Raw genomic sequence first — 19,595 nt, 5'->3', positions numbered from 1 at the left:
TCTGTCCCCATGTCCCCAAATCCCCATTGTCCCCATGTCCCATGTCCCCATGTCCCCAAATCCCCATTGTCCCCATGTCCCTCTGTCCCCCTGTCCCCAAATCCCCATTGTCCCCATGTCTCCCTGTCCCCCTGTCCCATGTCCCCATGTCCCTTGTCCCCCTGTCCCCAACTCACCGGGGGAGGGGAGGGGGCGGGACGAGCTCCCTGGTCTCCGATTGGGCGAGAAGCCGGGGGGTCCCCTGGGGCGGGGGCTGGGGGGACCCCGGGGACCCTCTGGGGGGGTGGGGGGGGACCCCGGGCTGGTGGCATCTGGGGAGACAAAGGTCAAGGGGGTCAGGGAGGGACCCAGGAGTTCGGGAGAGGACCCAGGAGTTCGGGAGGGACCCAGGAGTTCGGGGGGGACCCAAATAGGGGACCCAGGAGTTCGGGAGGGGACCCAGGAGTGCCCCAGGGGACCCAGGAGTTCGGGAGGGACCCAGGAGTGCCCCAAGAGACCCAGGAGTTCAGAGGGGGGACCCAGGAGTGCCCCAAGGGACCCAGGCATTTGGGAGGGACCCAGGAGTTCGGGAGGGACCCAGGAGTTCGGGAAGGGACCCGGGAGTTCGGGAAGGGACCCAGGAATACCCCATGGACCCAAGAGTTCGGGAGGGACTGAGGAGTTGGGGAGGGACCCAGGAGTTCGGGAGGGGACCCAGGAGTTCGGGAGGGACCCAGGCGTCCAGGAGGGACCCGGGAGTTCGGGAGGGACCCAGGCGTCCAGGAGGGACCCGGGAGTTCGGGAGGGACCCAGGAGTTCCCCAAGGGACCCAGGAGTTTGGGAGGGACCCAGGCGTCCGGGAGGGACCCGGGAATACCCCATGGACCCAAGAGTTCGGGAGGGACTGAGGAGTTGGGGAGGGACCCAGGAGTTCGGGAGGGACCCAGGAGTGCGGGGGAGACCCAAATAGGGGACCCAGGCATTTGGGAGGGACCCAGGAGTGCGGGAGGGACCCAGGAGTTCGGGAGGGACCCAGGCGTCCGGGAAGGACCCCGGCGTCCGGCCGTACCGTGGGCGATGGTGCGGTTGTCCTCGGGGGGGTGGGTTGGGGGGGGGTCCCCGTGCCCCCCCGGCCGCTCCAGGATGCGGCAGCGGTACCAGCAGCGGCGCCGCGCGTCCCGCGTGCTCCAGTACAGGCGCCAGCACCTGCGCACCAGTGCACACCAGTATGGACCAGTATAGACCAGTATAGACCAGTATGGGCCTGGGAGACGATGAACTCCAACCCCTGTACCCTCCAGTTCATCCCAGTATGGACCAGTATGGACCAGGGACCCCCCCAGTGCCTCCTGAGCCCACCCCAGTGCACCCCAGTATAAACCAGTATAGACCAGTATAGACCAGTATGGACCAGTATGGACCAGTATGGACCAGGGACCCCCCCAGTGCCTCCTGAACCCATCCCAGTGCTGCCCCAGTCCACCCCAGTGCCTCCCAGTATAAACCAGTATAGACCAGTATAGACCAGTATCAACCAGTATGGGCCTGGGAGACCCCAAATCCAACCCCTGTGTCCCCCAGTTCATCCCAGTATGGACCAGTATGGACCAGGGACCCCCCCAGTGCCTCCTGAGCCCACCCCAGTGCACCCCAGTATAAACCAGTATAGACCAGTATAGACCAGTATAGACCAGTATGGACCAGTATGGACCGGTATGGACCAGGGACCCCCCCAGTGCCTCCTGAGCCCACCCCAGTGCTGCCCCAGTCTACCCCAGTGCCCACCAGTATAAACCAGTATAGACCAGTATAGACCAGTATGGACCAGTATGGACCAGTATGGACCAGTATGGACCAGGGACCCCCCCAGTGCCTCCTGAGCCCACCCCAGTGCACCCCAGTGCACCCCAGTGCCTCCCAGTATAAACCAGTATAAACCAGTATAGACCAGTATAGACCAGTATCAACCAGTATGGGCCTGGGAGAGCCCAAACTCCAACCCCTGTGTCCCCCAGTTCATCCCAGTATGGACCAGTATGGACCAGGGACCCCCCCAGTGCCTCCTGAGCCCACCCCAGTGCACCCCAGTATAAACCAGTATAGACCAGTATAGACCAGTATAGACCAGTATCACCCAGTATGGGCCTGGGAGATGATGAACTCCAACCCCTGTCCACCCCCAGTTCATCCCAGTATGGACCAGGGACCCCCCAGTGCCTCCTGAGCCCATCCCAGTGCTGCCCCAGTGCCTCCCAGTATAAACCAGTATAGACCAGTATAGACCAGTATAGACCAGTATAACCCAGTATGGGCCCGGGAGACCCCAAACTCCAACCCCTGTCCCCCCCAGTTCATCCCAGTCCCTCCCAGTTCCCCCCAGTATCACTTAGAGGGACGTCTCAGTGTCGCCCATGAACCTTCCCAGTGCCTCCCAGTCCCTCCCAGTGACTCCCATTGACCCCCCCAGTCCATCCCAGTCTCCCCCAGTCCCTCCCAGTATATCCCATTGACCCTCCCAGTTCCCTCCCAGTATATCCCAGTCCCTCCCAGTTCCCCCCAAGTCCATCCCAGTATATCCCAGTCCCCCCTATTCCCTTCCAGTTGATCCCAGTCCCTCCCAGTTCCCTCCCAGTCCCTCCCAGCTCCCTCCCAGTCCCTCCCAGTCCCCCCCAGTCCCTCCCAGTCCCTCCCAGCTCCCTCCCAGTCCATCCCAGTCCATCCCAGTCCCTCCCAGTTCCCTCCCAGTCCCTCCCAGCTCCCTCCCAGTCCATCCCAGTCCATCCCAGTCCATCCCAGTCCCCCCCAGTCCCTCCCAGTTCCCTCCCAGTCCCTCCCAGTCCCCCCCATTGCCCCCCCAGTATAACCAGTATAACCAGTATAACCAGTATAACCAGTGCGCTCACTGGAAGCCGACGGGGAAGAGCCGCCCCCCGCTCTCCGACAGCTCCGTCAGCGCCCCCAGCGCGTCGATGCGGATGGAGCCTGAACCCCAAAACAGGGACCCCCCGTCAGGGCCCCCCCGGCACCCAGGGGTGCCCCCGACCCCCCCCCAGCAACCATGGGTGCTCCTGGGACCCCCCCCAAACCAGGGACCCCCCCCAAACCAGGGACCCCAATCAGGGACCCCCCAATCAGGGACCCCCCAAAACAGGGACCCCCCCATCAGGGACCCCCCAGCACCCATGGGTGCCCCCGACCCCCCCCCAGCACCCATGGGTGCTCCTGGGACCCCCAAACCAGGGACCCCAATCAGGGACCCCCCCAATCAGGGACCCCCCAGCACCCATGGGTGCCCCTGACCCCCCCCCCCAGCACCCATGGGTGCTCCTGACCCCCCAAAACAGGGATCCCCCCAGCACCCATGGGTGCCCCTGACCCCCCCCCAGCACCCATGGGTGCTCCTGACCCCCCCAAACCAGGGACCCCCCCCAAACCAGGGACCCCAATCAGGGACCCCAAAACAGGGACCCCCCAAAACAGGGACCCCCATCAGGGACCCCCCAAAACAGGGACCCCCCATCAGGGACCCCCTGGCACCCATGGGTGCGCCCGACCCCCCCCCAGCACCCATGGGTGCTCCTGGGACCCCCAAACCAGGGACCCCAATCAGGGACCCCCCCAATCAGGGACCCCCCAGCACCCATGGGTGCCCCTGACCCCCCCCCCAGCACCCATGGGTGCTCCTGACCCCCCCAAAACAGGGATCCCCCCCCCAGCACCCATGGGTGCTCCAGGGACCCCAATCAGGGACCCCCCAATCAGGGATCCCCCAAAACACGGACCCCCCAAAACAGGGACCCCCCGGCACCCATGGGTGCCCCCGACCCCCCCCCAGCACCCATGGGTGCTCCTGGGACCCCAAAACAAGGACCCCCCGATCAGGGACCCCCCAAAACAGGGACCCCCCCCCAGCACCCATGGGTGCTCCTGGGACCCCAAATCAGGGACCCCCCCAATCAGTGACCCCCCAATCAGGGACTCCCCCCAAATCAATGACCCCCAAACCCAGGACCCCCCAAAATTAGGGACCACCCCCAGCACCCATGGGTGCCCCTGACCCCCCCCAAACCAAAGACCCCCAAACCAAGACCCCCCAAAACCAGGGACCCCCCCATCAGGGACTCCCCCAGCACCCATGGGTGCTCCTGGGACCCCCCAATCAGTGACACCCCCCCCAGCACCCATGGGTGCCCCCAACCCCCCCACATCAAGAACCCCCCAGCACCCATGGGTGCCCCTGACCCCCCCCGAAACCAAAGACCCCCCAACCAAGACCCCCCAAAACCAGGGACCCCCCATCAGGGACCCCCCCAGCACCCATGGGTGCTCCTGGGACCCCCCAATCAGTGACACCCCCCCCAGCACCCATGGGTGCCCCTGACCCCCCCAAAACCAGCACCCCCACCCCCATTCCCCCTTGGCACCCCCAGGGACCCCCAAATCCCCCCCAAATCCCCCTAAAACCCCCCAAAAATCCATCAACCCCCCCACCCATGGGTGCCCCCCACCCATGGGTGCCCCCCCCCCCCCCGTACCGATGCTCATGTGGACGCTGTCGGGCTCCAGCCCCCCCAAAAACTTGCGCTTGAGGGTGAGCCCCCCGAAATCCACAAAGACCCGGCGCAGCACCGAGAACCCCCCGTCGGGAACCAGCGCCTGCAACGGCACCCATGGGTGCACCCCCATCACCCACCCCCCCATGGCACCCAAAACACCCCAAAAATGACCCAAAACACCCCAAAAATGACCCAAAAATGACCCAAAACACCCCAAAAATGACCCAAAATGCACCAAAATCGAGCAACATGGACCCAAAATGACCCCAAAAGCCACCAGCACCCATTGGGAACCAGCGCCTGCAATGGCACCCATGGGTGCACCCCCATCACCCACCCCCCCATGGCACCCAAAACACCCCAAAAATGACCCAAAACACCCCAAAAATCCACCCAAAATCCTATGATAATGACCCCAAATCCCCCCATAATGACCCATAATGACCCATAATGACCCCATGATCCCCCCAGCACCCATGGGTGGGGGTCAGGGTGCTGGGCACCCATGGGTGCTCAACACTAAATCCCCCCATAACTCCCCCAAAACCCCCCATATCTCCCCCAAAACCCCCCATAACTCCCCCCAAATGACCCCAAATCCCCCCATAATGACCCCAAATCACCCTGTGACTCCCCAGCACCCATGGGTGGGGGTCAGGGTGCTGAGCACCCATGGGTGCTCAACACTAAATCCCCCAAATCCCCCCAAAACTGCCCCAAATCCCCCCATAATGACCCATAATGACCCATAATGACCCCATGATACACCCAGCACCCATGGGTGGGGGTCAGGGTGCTGGGCACCCATGGGTGCTCAACACTAAATCCCCCCATAGCTCCCCCAAAACCCCCCATATCTCCCCCAAAACCCCCAATAACTGCCCCTAATCCCCCAATAATGACCCATAATGACCCATAATGACCCCAAATCCCCCCCAGCACCCATGGGTGGGGGTCAGGGTGCTGAGCACCCATGGGTGCTCAACACTAAATCCCCCCATAACTCCCCCAAAACCCCCCATATCTCCCCCAAAACCCCCAATAACTCCCCCCAAATGACCCCAAATCCCCCCATAATGACCCCAAATCACCCTGTGACTCCCCAGCACCCATGGGTGGGGGTCAGGGTGCTGGGCACGCATGGGTGCTCAACACTATATCCCCCCAAATCTCCCCCGAAACCCCCAATAACTGCCCCTAATCCCCCAATAATGACCCATAATGACCCATAATGACCCCATGATACACCCAGCACCCATGGGTGGGGGTCAGGGTGCTGGGCACCCATGGGTGCTCAACACTAAATCCCCCAAATCCCCCAAAAACTGCCCCAAATCCCCCCATAATGACCCATAATGACCCATAATGACCCATAATGACCCCATGATCCCCCCAGCACCCATGGGTGGGGGTCAGGGTGCTGGGCACCCATGGGTGCTCAACACTAAATCCCCCATAGCTCCCCCATAACCCCCCATATCTCCCCCCAAACCCCCCATAACTCCCCCCAAATGACCCCAAATCCCCCCATAATGACCCCAAATCACCCTGTGACTCCCAGCACCCATGGGTGGGGGTCAGGGTGCTGGGCACCCATGGGTGCTCAACACTAAATCCCCCAAATCCCCCCAAATCCCCCAATAACTCCCCCAAAACCCCCCAATAACTCCCCCAAATCCCCCCATAATGACCCATAATGACCCCAAATCACCTTGTGACTCCCCAGCACCCATGGGTGGGGGTCAGGGTGCTGGGCACCCATGGGTGCTCAACACTAAATCCCCCCAAATCTCCCCCAAAACCCCCCATATCTCCCCCCAAATCCCCCCATAATGCCCCATAATGACCCATAATGACCCCAAATCCCCCCCAGCACCCATGGGTGGGGGTCAGGGTGCTGGGCACCCATGGGTGCTCAACACTAAATCCCCCCATATCTCCCCCCAAAACCCCCCATATCTCCCCCAAAACCCCCCAAGAACTCCCCCCAAATGACCCCAAATCCCCCCATAATGACCCCAAATCACCTTGTGACTCCCCAGCACCCATGGGTGGGGGTCAGGGTGCTGGGCACCCATGGGTGCTCAACACTAAATCCCCCCAAATCTCCCCCAAAACCCCCCATATCTCCCCCCAAATCCCCCCATAATGCCCCATAATGACCCATAATGACCCCAAATCCCCCCAGCACCCATGGGTGGGGGTCAGGGTGCTGGGCACCCATGGGTGCTCAACACTAAATCCCCCCATATCTCCCCCCAAAACCCCCCATATCTCCCCCAAAACCCCCCAAGAACTCCCCCCAAATGACCCCAAATCCCCCCATAATGACCCCAAATCACCTTGTGACTCCCCAGCACCCATGGGTGGGGGTCAGGGTGCTGGGCACCCATGGGTGCTCAACACTAAATCCCCCAAATCCCCCAAAAACTGCCCCAAATCCCCCCATAATGACCCATAATGACCCATAATGACCCCAAATCCCCCCAGCACCCATGGGTGGGGGTCAGGGTGCTGAGCACCCATGGGTGCTCAACACTAAATCCCCCAAATCCCCCCCCAAAACCCCCAATAACTCCCCCAAATCCCCCCATAATGACCCATAATGACCCCAAATCCCCCCATAATGACCCATAATGACCCATAATGACCCCAAATCCCCCCCAGCACCCATGGGTGGGGGTCAGGGTGCTGAGCACCCATGGGTGCTCAACACTAAATCCCCCCAAATCTCCCCCAAAACCCCCCATATCTCCCCCCAAACCCCCCATAACTCCCCCCAAATGACCCCAAATCCCCCCATAATGACCCCAAATCACCCTGTGACTCCCCAGCACCCATGGGTGGGGGTCAGGGTGCTGGGCACCCATGGGTGCTCAACACTAAATCCCCAAATCCCCCAATAACTCCCCCAAATCCCCCCATAATGACCCATAATGACCCAGAATCACCCCAAATCCCTCCCAGCACCCATGGGTGCCCAGCACCCTGACCCCCACCCATGGGTGCTCAACACTATATCCCCCAAATACCTCCCATAACTCCCCCAAATCCCCCCCATATCTCCCCCAAAACCCCCAATAACTCCCTCAAAATGACTCAATATCACCCCCCAACCCCCCTATGACTCCCAGCACCCATGGGTGGGGGTCAGGGTGCTGGGCACCCATGGGTGCTCAACACTAAATCCCCCCATAACTCCCCCAAAACCCCCCATATCTCCCCCTAAACCCCCAATAATGACCCATAATGACCCATAATGACCCATAATGACCCCATGATACACCCAGCACCCATGGGTGGGGGTCAGGGTGCTGAGCACCCATGGGTGCTCAACACTAAATCCCCCAAATCCCCCCCCAAAACCCCCAATAACTCCCCCAAATCCCCCCATAATGACCCAGAATGACCCCAAATCCCCCCATAATGACCCATAATGACCCCAAATCCCCCCCAGCACCCATGGGTGGGGGTCAGGGTGCTGGGCACCCATGGGTGCTCAACACTAAATCCCCCCATAGCTCCCCCATAACCCCCCATATCTCCCCTGAAACCCCCAATAACTGCCCCTAATCCCCCCATAATGACCCATAATGACTCATAATGACCCCAAATCCCCCCCAGCACCCATGGGTGGGGGTCAGGGTGCTGAGCACCCATGGGTGCTCAACACTAAATCCCCCAAATCCCCCCAAATCCCCCAATAACTCCCCCAAATCCCCCCATAATGACCCATAATGACCCATAATGACCCCAAATCCCCCCCAGCACCCATGGGTGGGGGTCAGGGTGCTGGGCACCCATGGGTGCTCAACACTAAATCCCCCCATAGCTCCCCCATAACCCCCCATATCTCCCCCGAAACCCCCCATAACTCCCCCCAAACGCCCCCATATCCCCCCCCAGCGCCCCCCCAGCGCCCCCCCAGCGCCCCCCCGCCCCCCCAGCACCCATGGGTGCTCACGGTGCCGTCCAGCAGGCGCCGGTGGCGCCGGCAGAAGACGCGCTTGTCGGCCTGGAAGGCGGCGCGGCGGCGCCGGGCGCACATGAAGTGGTAGTTGGACACGCAGGTGGCCAAACAGCACCCGACGGTGGCCCCGGGGCGGCCGCAGTGCTCGCAGCGCTGGGGGGGGGCACCCATGGGTGGGGGGCACCCATGGGTGCTCCACAACCCCCCCAAATACTCAAGTATTGGAGCCCAAATCATGGGAATTGCACCCAAAGCTGAACCTGAAATTAAGACCCTGAACCCCAATAAGAACCCAGGGGGTTTATAGGGGATATGGGGGAGCACCCATGGGTGCCCCCCACCCATGGGTGCTCCACACCCCCCCCAAAGGATCAAGAGTTGGACCCCAAATAATGGGAATTGCACCCAAATCCGCACCCCAAACTGAACCCCCACATCAGATTCGGGACCCCAGGGGGTTTATGGGGATATGGGGGGGCACCCATGGGTGGGGGGCACCCATGGGTGCTCAACAACCCCCCTAAAAACTCAAGTATTGGAGCCCAAATGATGGGAATTGCACCCAAAGCTGAACCCCAAACTCAACCCCCACATTAGATTCTGGAGCCCAGGGGGCTTATGGGGATATGGGGGGGCACCCATGGGTGGGGGGCACCCATGGGTGCTCAGCACCCACCCAAATACTCAAGAGTTGGACCCAAAATGATGGGAATTGGACCCAAAGCTGAACCCCAAACTCAACCCCCACATCAGATTCGGGACCCCAGGGGGTTTATAGGGAGCACCCATGGGTGGGGGGCACCCATGGGTGCTCCACAACCCCCCCCAATAATCAAGAACTGGAGCCTAAATGATGGGAATTGCACCCAAAGCTGAATCCCAAACTGAACCCCCACATCAGTCCCTGTATCCCATGGGATTTATAGGGATTGGGGGAGCACCCATGGGTGGGGGGCACCCATGGGTGCTCAACAACCCCCCTAAATACTCAAGAATTGGAGCCCAAATAATGGGAATTGTACCCAAATCTGACCCCAAAGTGAACCCCCACATCAGATTCGGGACCCCAGGGGGTCTATAGGGGAGCACCCATGGGTGGGGGGCACCCATGGGTGCTCAACAACCCCCCGAAATACTCAAGTATTGGAGCCCAAATCATGGGAATTGCACCCAAAGCTGAACCTGAAATTAAGACCCTGAACCCCAATAAGACCCCAGGGGGTTTATAGGGGATATGGGGGAGCACCCATGGGTGCCCCCCACCCATGGGTGCTCCACAACCCCCCCAAATACTCAAGAATTGGACCCAAAATGATGGGAGTTGCACCCAAAGTTGAACCTGAAATTAAGAGCCTGAACCCCAATAAGACCCCAGGGGGTTTATGGGGATTGGGGGACAGCACCCATGGGTGGGGGGCACCCATGGGTGCTCAGCACCCTCCCTAATGATCAAGAATTGGAGCCCAAATGATGGGAATTGCACCCAAATCTGAACCCCAAACTGAACCCCCACATCAGATTTGGGACTGCAGGGGGTTTATGGGGATATGGGGGAGCACCCATGGGTGGGGGGCACCCATGGGTGCTCAACAACCCCCCTAAAAACTCAAGTATTGGAGCCCAAATGATGGGAATTGCACCCAAATCTGAACCCCAAACTCAACCCCCACATTAGATTCTGGAGCCCAGGGGGCTTATGGGGATATGGGGGGGCACCCATGGGTGGGGGGCACCCATGGGTGCTCCACACCCCCCCAAATACTCAAGAGTTGGACCCAAAATGATGGGAATTGGACCCAAAGCTGAACCCCAAACTCAACCCCCACATCAGATTTGGGACCGCAGGGGGTTTATGGGGATATGGGGGAGCACCCATGGGTGGGGGGCACCCATGGGTGCTCCCCCGCATGCCCCAAAATCGCCACTTTAACCCCCAAAATCGCCGCTTTAACCCCCATAAGTGCCCCCCCCAGCCCCATAAGTGTCCCCCCAGCCCCATAAGTGTCCCCCAGCCCCATAAGTGCCCCCCCCAGCCCCATAAGTGTCCCCCAGCCCCATAACTGCTTCCCCAGCCCCATAAGTGCCCCCCCAGCACCCATGGGTGCTCCCCCAGATGCCCCAAAATCGCCACTTTAACCCCCGAAATCGCCATTTGAAGTCCCATAAGTGCCTCCCCAGCCCCATAAGTGTCCCCCCAGCCCCATAACTGCTTCCCCAGCCCCATAAGTGTTCCCCCGAGCACCCATGGGTGCTCCCCTGGATGCCCCGAAATCGCCATTTGAAGCCCCATAAGTGCCTCCCCCAGCCCCATAAGTGTCCCCCCCAGCCCCATAAGTGCCCCCCCAGCCCCATAAGTGCTTCCCCCAGCCCCATAAGTGTCCCCCCCAGCCCCATAAGTGCCTCCCCAGCCCCACAAGTGTCTCCCCAGCCCCATAAGTGCCTCCCCCAGCCCCATAAGTGCCTCCCCAGCCCCATAAGTGCTCCGCCAGCACCCATGGGTGCTCCCCCAGATGCCCCAAAATCGCCGCTTTAACCCCCATAAGTGCCCCCCCCAGCCCCATAAGTGCCCCCCCCAGCCCCATAAGTGTCCCCTCAGCCCCATAAGTGCTTCCCCCAGCCCCATAAGTGTCCCCCCCAGCCCCATAAGTGCCTCCCCAGCCCCATAAGTGCCCCCCCAGCCCCATAAGTGCCTTCCCAGCCCCACAAGTGTCTCCCCAGCCCCATAAGTGCTCCCCCAGCACCCATGGGTGCTCCCCCGCATGCCCCAAAATCGCCACTTTAACCCCCAAAATCACCACTTTAACCCCCATAAGTGCCTCCCCCAGCCCCATAAGTGCCCCCCCAGCCCCATAAGTGTCCCCTCAGCCCCATAACTGCGTCCCCAGCCCCATAAGTGTCCCCCAGCACCCATGGGTGCTCCCCCAGATGCCCCAAAATCGCCACTTTAACCCCCAAAATCGCCACCTGAAGCCCCATAAGTGTCTCCCCAGCCCCATAAGTGCCTCCCCAGCCCCATAAGTGCCCCCCCAGCCCCATAAGTGTCCCCTCAGCCCCATAAGTGGTCCCCCAGCCCCATAAGTGCCCCCCAGCCCCATAAGTGCTCCCCAGCACCCATGGGTGCTCCCCCAGATGCCCCAAAATCGCCGCTTTAACCCCCAAAATCGCCGCTTTAACCCCCAAAATCGCCACCTGAAGCCCCATAAGTGCCTCCCCCAGCCCCATAAGTGCCCCCCCCAGCCCCATAGGTGCCCCCCAGCCCCATAGCTGCCCCATAGGTACCATCTGGCGCCCCCTGGCCACAGCCGCGTGCACGTTGCGCAGCGCCCCGTCCCCGTCCTCCTGCACCTCGGCCGACCAGAGCGCGCAGTTCACGTGCGCCCACTCGTCCTGGCCCAGGTACAGCAGCCGCCCCGCGTCCTATAGGGGAATGAGCACCTATAGGGACCTATAGGTACCTATAGACACCTATAGGGACCCATAGAGACCAATAGAGACCCATAGAGATCAATAGAGACCCACTCGTCCTGGCCCAGGTACAGCAGCCGCCCCGCGTCCTATAGGGGAATGAACACCTATAGGGACCTATAGGTACCTATAGACACCTATAGGGACCCATAGAGACCAATAGAGACCCATAGAGACTCATAGAGACCCACTCGTCCTGGCCCAGGTACAGCAGCCGCCCCGCATCCTGGGGGGGAATTAACACCTATAGACACCTATAGAACCTATAGAGACCCATAGAGATACATAGACACCCATAGAGACCCATAGAGATCAATAGAGACCCACTCGTCCTGGCCCAGGTACAGCAGCCGCCCTGCGTCCTATGGGGTGAATGGGGACCTATAGGGGCCTATGGGCACCTATAGACACCTATAGATACCTATGGAACCTACTGACAACTATAGAGACCCATAGAGACCCATAGAGACCAATAGAGACCATAGAGACCCATAGAGACCAATAGAGACCATAGAGACCCATAGAGAGCAATAGAGATCAATAGAGACCAATAGAGATCAATAGAGACCAATAGAGATCAATAGAGACCAATAGAGACCAAGAGAGACCAATAGAGATCAATAGAGACCATAGAGACCAATAGAGACCAATAGAGACCCATAGAGACCATAGAGATCAATAGAGATCAATAGAGATCATAGAGACCCATAGAGACCCACTCGTCCTGCCCCAGGTACAGCAGCCGCCCCGCGTCCTGGGGGGGAATGGGACCTATAGGGGCCTATAGACACCCATAGAGATACATAGACATCCATAGAGACCCATAGAGACCAACAGAGATCAATAGAGATCAATAGAGATCCATAGAGATCGATAGAGATCAATAGAGACCATAGAGACCCATAGAGAGCAATAGAGATCAATAGGGACCATAGAGACCAATAGAGACCATAGAGACCAATAGAGATCAATAGAGACAGACCCATAGAGACCCACAGAGACCCATAGAGAGCAGTAGAGAGCAATAGAGACCATAGAGACGAGACCAATAGAGATCAATAGAGATCAATAGAGACTCATAGAGACCCATAGAGATCAATAGAGATCAATAGAGACCCATAGAGAGCAATAGAGACCATAGAGACCCATAGAGATCAATAGAGATCAATAGAGACCCATAGAGAGCAATAGAGACCATAGAGACCCATAGAGATCAATAGAGATCAATAGAGACCCATAGAGAGCAATAGAGACCATAGAGACCAATAGAGACCCATAGAGATCAATAGAGACCCATAGAGAGCAATAGAGACCCATAGAGACCCATAGAGATCAATAGAGACCCATAGAGAGCAATAGAGACCATAGAGACCAATAGAGACCCATAGAGATCAATAGAGACCCATAGAGATCAATAGAGACCCATAGAGACCCATAGAGATCAATAGAGACCCATAGAGACCATAGAGACCCATAGAGATCAATAGAGACCATAGAGACCCATAGAGACCCATAGGGACCCATAGAGAACAATAGAGACCCATAAAGATCCATAGAGACACACAGAGACCATAGAGACCCATAGAGACCCATAGAGACCATAAAGATCAATAGAGACCCATAGGGACCCATAGGGACCCCCAGATCCCTCCCCCACCCTGACACCCTCCAGGGACCCAGGTGTCCGGGGACCCCTCCCCCCACTGCCCCCCACCCATTGACCCCCCACCCATCCCCTCCCCATTAACCCCTCCCCCACTGCCCCCCTCCCCGGCCCCGCCCCCTTTTTGACCCCTCCCCTGCTTTCTGACTCCACCCCCTCACTTGACCCCACTCATCCCCTCTTCTGGCCCCGCCCCCTTTTGCCCCTTCTCTGGCTCCACCCCCTTTTGACCCCTCCCCTTTCCTGGCCCCACCCCCCCTTCCCCCAGACCCAACCCCCTGACTTGACCACACCCCTCCCTTTCCTGACCCCTCCCCCTTTCCTGGCCCCACCCCCCCAGACCCGCCCCCCTCACTTGTCCACACCCCTCCCTTTCCTGGCTCCGCCTCCTTTCCTAGCCCCGCCCCCCAGACCCGCCCCCCTCACTTGTCCACACCCCTCCCTTTCCTGGCCCCGCCCCCCCACTTGACCACACCCCTCCCTTTCCTGGCCCCGCCACCCCACCCCCTCACTTGACCACACCCCTCCATTTCCTGGTCCCTCCCCTTTCCTGGCCCCGCCCCCCCTTCCCACAGACCCACCCCCCTCACTTGACCACACCCCCCCCTTTCTGGCCCCTCCCCCTTTCCTGGCCCGGCCCCCCCAGACCCGCCCCCCTCACTTGTCCACACCCCTCCCTTTCCTGACCCCGCCCCCTTTCCTGGCCCCGCCCCCCCTTCCCCCAGACCCGCCCCCCTCACTTGACCACACCCCTCCCTTCCTGGCCCCACCCCTTTCCTGGCCCCACCCCCCGACCCCCTCACTTGACCACACCCCTCCCTTTCTGGCCCCGCCCCCTCTCCTGGCCCCGCCCCCTCTCCCGGCCCCGCCCCCACCTGGGCGGGCTGGTCCCCCGTGGTCAGGCAGAGGGCGCAGAGCCGCTCGTCCGCCCCTCCCCCCCCCGCCGCCTTCGGCACCGCCGGCTCCGCCCCCTCGGGGCCTGGGGGGAGGGGCGGGGTCAGCGGGGGGGCGGGGAAGGGACCCAGGCGTCCGGGTGCCCCCTCCCCCCCATAGGGGACCCAGGCATCCGGGACCCACCCAAAAGGGACCCAGGCGTCCGGGTGCCCCTCCCCCCCATAGGGGACACAGGTATCTAGGATCCCCCCAAAAGGGACCCAGGCGTCCGGGTGCCCCCTCCCCCCCATAGGGGACCCAGGCATCCGGGACCCCCCCGACAAGGAACCCAGGCGTCCGGGTGCCCCCTCCCCCCCATAGGGGACACAGGTATCTGGGATCCCCCCAAAAGGGACCCAGGTGTCCGGGTGCTTCCCTACCCCCCATAGGGGACCCAGGCGTCCGGGTGCCCCCTCCCCCCTCAAAGGGGACCCAGGCGTCCGGGACCCCCCCAAAAGGGACCCAGGCGTCCGGGGAACCCCCCCAAAAGGGACCCAGGCGTCCGGGAGCCCCCTCTCCCCCTTCCCCTCCCCCCCAAAAGGGACCCAGGCGTCCGGGAGCCCCCTCTCCCCCTTCCCCTCCCCCCCCCAAAGGGACCCAGGCGTCCGGGCGCTCACCGGGGGATGTCGGGGGGTCCGGGGGGGTCCCCAACGCGTAGTTGTGATCGGGCGACGGGGGGGGAACCACCTGGGGCAGCCGCCCGCTGGGGGGGGGTCAGCACCCCAAAAACACCCCAAACCCCCCAAAGTGACCCTGGGACCCCCAAAAACCCCCCAAAGTGACCCTGGGACCCCCCAAACCCCCCCAAAGTGACCCTGGGACCCCCCAAAGTGACCCTGGGACCCCCAAAAACCCCCCAAAGTGACCCTGGGACCCCCCAAAGTGACCCTGGGACCCCCCAAACCCCCCCAAAGTGACCCTGGGACCCCCCAAAGTGACCCTGGGACCCCCCAAACCCCCCCCAAAGTGACCCTGGGACCCCCCAAACCCCCCCCAAGGACCCTCCCCCGAACCCCCAAAGTTTAAGACCCCCCCCAAACTGACCCTGGGAGCCCAGACCCCCAAATTCCCCCCCCAGCCCCCCCTTGAACCCCCCAAATAATCCCCCTCCCCCCCATTTCAACCCAACTCCCTCTCTGGCCCCTCCCCCCTTTCCCCACACCCTCCCTGGCCCCGCCCCCTTTTTGACCCCTCCCCCCTTTCCCCACACCCTCCCTGGCCCCGCCCTCTTTTTGACCCCTCCCCCGCTTTCTGACTCCGCCCCCTCACTTGACACCACCCACCCCCTCTTCTGGCCCCGCCCCTTTTGCCCCTTCTCTGGCTCCACCCCCTTTTGACCCCTCCCCTTCCCTGGCCCCGCCCCCCTTCCCCAAGACCCAACCCCCTCACTTGACCCCACCCACCCCATCTTCTGGCCCCGCCCCCTTTTGCCTCTTTTCTGGCTCCACCCCCTTTTGACCCATCCCCCTTTCTGGCCCCACCCCTTTTGCCCCTTTCTCTGGCTCCACCCCCTTTTGACCCCTCCCCTTTCCTGGCCCCACCCCCTTTTGCCCCTTCTCTGGCTCCACCCCCTTTTGACCCCTCCCCTTCCCTGCCCCCGCCCCCTCAAATAACCCCACCCCTCCATGACCCCGCCCCCTTTGCTGGCCCCGCCCCCTTTTCTGGTCCCACCCCTCCCTGCCCCCTCCCCCTTTTGGCCCCTCCCACTCACTTATCCCCACCCCCACTTGACCCCTCCCCTTTTCTGGCCCCGCCCCCTGCCACGTTTGACCCCTCCCCTCCCCCCTTGGCCCCGCCCCCTCCCCCCTTGGCCCCGCCCCCTCTCACCCGGCCCCTCCCCCGCTGCAGCTCAGGGTGTCTCTGATGTCGAACCCGGGGAAGGCGCCGCCCATCAGCTGGGGGAGGGGCAGGGGCACCCATGGGTGTCACCGACCCCACCCATGGGTGTCACTGACCCCAATGGGGTCACAACCCCCACCCATGGGTGTCACTGACCCCAATGGTGTCACAGCCCCCACCCATGGGTGTCACTGACCCCACCCATGGGTGTCACTGACCCCACTGGTGTCACAATCCCCACCCATGGGTGTCACTGACCCCACCCATGGGTGTCACTGACCCCAATGGTGTCACAACCCCCACCCATGGGTGTCACTGACCCCAATGGTGTCACAACCCCCACCCATGGGTGTCACTGACCCCAATGGTGTCACAGCCCCCACCCATGGGTGTCACAACCCCCACCCATGGGTGTCACTGACCCCAATGGTGTCACAACCCCCACCCATGGGTGTCACTGACCCCAGTGGTGTCACAACCCCCACCCATGGGTGTCACTGACCCCACCCATGGGTGTCACCGACCCCACTGGTGTCACAACCCCCACCCATGGGTGTCACAACCCCCATAGTTGCCCCCATGGGTCCCCCCACCCTATAGGGACCCCCATTAATATCCCCCATGGGCCCCCCCCACCCATGGGTGCCCCCCACCCCCCGCACCCATGGGTGCTGCCCCCTCCCCCACCTGTCTGAAGGTCTCCTGGGCGCCCCCCCCGCCCCTCCCCCGCAGCAGCACCCCCAGCACGTCCGCCGTGAAGCTCTGCTGAACATGGGGGGCACCCATGGGTGCTGGGGGGCACCCATGGGACCCCCACCCACCCCAAGAACCCCCAGCACCCATAGGACCCCCCAGCACCCATAGGATCCCCCCCAAAATCATGGGACCCCCATAACCTCCTGTAAATAGATGAGCACCCATGGGTGCTGGGGGGCACCCATACGACCCCCCAACACCCATGGGACCCCCCAGCACCTATAGGACCCCCCACCTCTAAGCCCCCCACCCATGGGTGCCCCCACCCCCCAACTGCCTCCCCATTGTGCATCCCCCAACCCACCCCCCTATAGCACCCATGGGTGCCCCCAACCCCCATTCCCCAACCCCCACCCCCTATGGCACCCATGGGTGCCCCCCAACCCCCATCCCCTATAGCACCCATGGGTGCCCCCACCCCAACCCCCCATATACCAACCAACCCCCCCTCCCCACTCCCTATAGCACCCATAGGTACCCCCAGCACCCATAGGTGCCCCATCCCCCCATAGGTGCCCCCAACACCCATAGGCGTCCCATAGCACCCATAGGTGCCCCATAGCACCCATAGGTGCCCCATCCCCATCCCCCATGCCCTCCCCCCATTCCCCCTCATTGTGACCCCCCACCCCCCATAGGCACCCCATAGCACCCATGGGTGCCCCCCACCCCCCATAGGCACTCCATAGCACCCATGGGTGCCCCCAGCACCCATGGGTGCCCCCTCACCAGGGACCCGTAGTGCCCGTTTTCCAGCAGCGCCCCCACGGCCCCCAGGTCACATGGGCCCGGGTGCAGCTTCACCCCCCCGGGGGGGCACTGGGTGCAGGGGGGGGAGGGGTCAGCGCCCGGACGCCTGGGTCCCATCTCAATAACCTGCCCCCGGACGCCTGGGTCCCTCTGCTGACACCCCGGCCCGGACGCCTGGGTCCCTCCCAGGTCCCCCCCCCCCACCCATGGGTCCTCCCGGACGCCTGGGTCCCTCTGCTGACACCCCCCCACCCTGTCCCGGACGCCTGGGTCCTCCCGGACGCCTGGGTCCCTCTGCTGACACCCCCCCACCCTGTCCCGGACGCCTGGGTCCTCCCGGACGCCTGGGTCCCCCTGACCGGGTCCACCCACCCATGGGTTCCCCCTCAACCCCCGGACGCCTGGGTCCCCCAGGTCCCCCCCACCCATGGGTTCCCCCCCTACCCCCGGACGCCTGGGTCCCCCCCACCAAGTAACCTGCCCCCGGACGCCTGGGTCCCCCCGGACGCCTGGGTCCCCGTACCTGGTGACATCGTCGGAGGGCGTGGCCGTGGGCGGAGCCCAAGAGCGCCCCCAGCACCCCCCGCAGCGCCCCCTGCAGCTCCGCGGCGGCACCCGCCCCCGGCGGCTCCTCTGGGTGGGGGGGGGGACACAGGTCAGCACCCATGGGTGCCCCCCCCCCCCCAACCCGGGTCACTCCCACCCTCCCGGACGCCTGGGTCCCCCCACCCAAGGGTCCCCCCCTCCCCACAACGTGTCCCCCGGACGCCTGGGTCCCCCGGACGCCTGGGTCCTCACCTTGGGGTCTCAGGTGACGCTGGCAGCGGGGGCAGCGGGGGAGGGGCGGCTCGTCTTGCCCCTCCCCCTCCCCTGGCCCCTCCCCCTCCTCAGGGTCCCCCCGGGAGCACTCGGGGCAGCAGCGACCTGGGTGGGGGGGGGGGGGAGGGGGGGTCAGCACCCCAAAAACAGCCCCGGGACCCCCCAAATCCCACAGACCCCCCCCCAGCACCCATAGACCCCCAGAGACGCCCCCCCCCCCGAACGCCTGGGTCCCCCGAACTCCTGGGTCCCCCCCTCTCCCCAAATGGGTCCTCCCGGACGCCTGGGTCCCCCCACCCAAGGGTGCCCCCCCCCACCCCCGGACGCCTGGGTCCCCCCAAATCCATCAGAGACCCCCCCCCCCACCTCAGCACCCATAGACACCCAGAGACCCCCCCGAACGCCTGGGTCCCCCGAACGCCTGGGTCCCCCCCTCTCCCCCAGTGGATCCTCCCGGACGCCTGGGTCCCCCCACCCAAGGGTGCCCCCCCCCCGAACCCCCCAAATCCATCAGAGACCCCCCCCCACCCCAGCACCCATTGACCCCCAGAGACCCCACCCCGGACGCCTGGGTCCCCCCCTTTCCCCCCCGGGTGCTCCCGGACGCCTGGGTCCCCCCAGCACCCATTGCCCCCCCCCCCCTCACGTGTGTGGGTGCAGGGGGGGCACAGCCCCCCCCGGGGGTCCCACGGCGCCTCCGTGTCCCCAACAGGGGTCGCCCCACAACCGCGGCAGCGCCAGCACCCCCAGCACAACTGGGGGGGCACCCAAAAATGGGGTCACCCCCACCCATGGGTGCCCCTTATTGACCCCCATTGTTGCCCCCCCACCCATGGGTGCCCATTATTGACCCCCCATTATCGAC

The 19,595-nt window shown here is 62.8% G+C and overlaps 1 protein-coding gene across 1 annotated transcript in view; it reads right to left on the bottom strand.

Annotated features, from left to right (window-relative positions):
• The window catches only part of LOC309450738 (histone-lysine N-methyltransferase 2B-like), a 40,590-nt gene extending 21,109 nt beyond the window's left edge, over nt 1-19,481 (bottom strand). The window contains exons 1-14 of the mRNA XM_082073812.1: nt 19,377-19,481; nt 18,710-18,835; nt 18,435-18,544; nt 17,891-17,980; nt 17,093-17,170; nt 16,394-16,461; nt 15,184-15,269; nt 14,509-14,612; nt 11,785-11,922; nt 8,500-8,658; nt 4,515-4,635; nt 2,883-2,961; nt 1,049-1,185; nt 177-311 (exon numbers count right to left, since the gene is read on the bottom strand). Of these exons, the coding sequence (XP_081929938.1) occupies nt 177-311; nt 1,049-1,185; nt 2,883-2,961; nt 4,515-4,635; nt 8,500-8,658; nt 11,785-11,922; nt 14,509-14,612; nt 15,184-15,269; nt 16,394-16,458 (1,024 nt within the window). The 5' untranslated portion in view covers nt 16,459-16,461; nt 17,093-17,170; nt 17,891-17,980; ... (1 more) ...; nt 18,710-18,835; nt 19,377-19,481. The remainder of the gene's footprint in view (nt 1-176; nt 312-1,048; nt 1,186-2,882; nt 2,962-4,514; nt 4,636-8,499; nt 8,659-11,784; nt 11,923-14,508; nt 14,613-15,183; nt 15,270-16,393; nt 16,462-17,092; nt 17,171-17,890; nt 17,981-18,434; nt 18,545-18,709; nt 18,836-19,376) is intronic.
• Between the last annotated feature and the right edge of the window lie 114 nt (nt 19,482-19,595).

The sequence above is a fragment of the Streptopelia decaocto genome (assembly GCF_964273445.1).
Source record: "Streptopelia decaocto genome assembly, chromosome: 28".
In the NCBI taxonomy this organism is placed as follows: Eukaryota; Metazoa; Chordata; class Aves; order Columbiformes; family Columbidae; genus Streptopelia; species Streptopelia decaocto.
The sequence above is the reverse complement of the archived record's forward strand: the minus strand, read 5'-3'. Positions and strand labels throughout refer to the sequence as shown.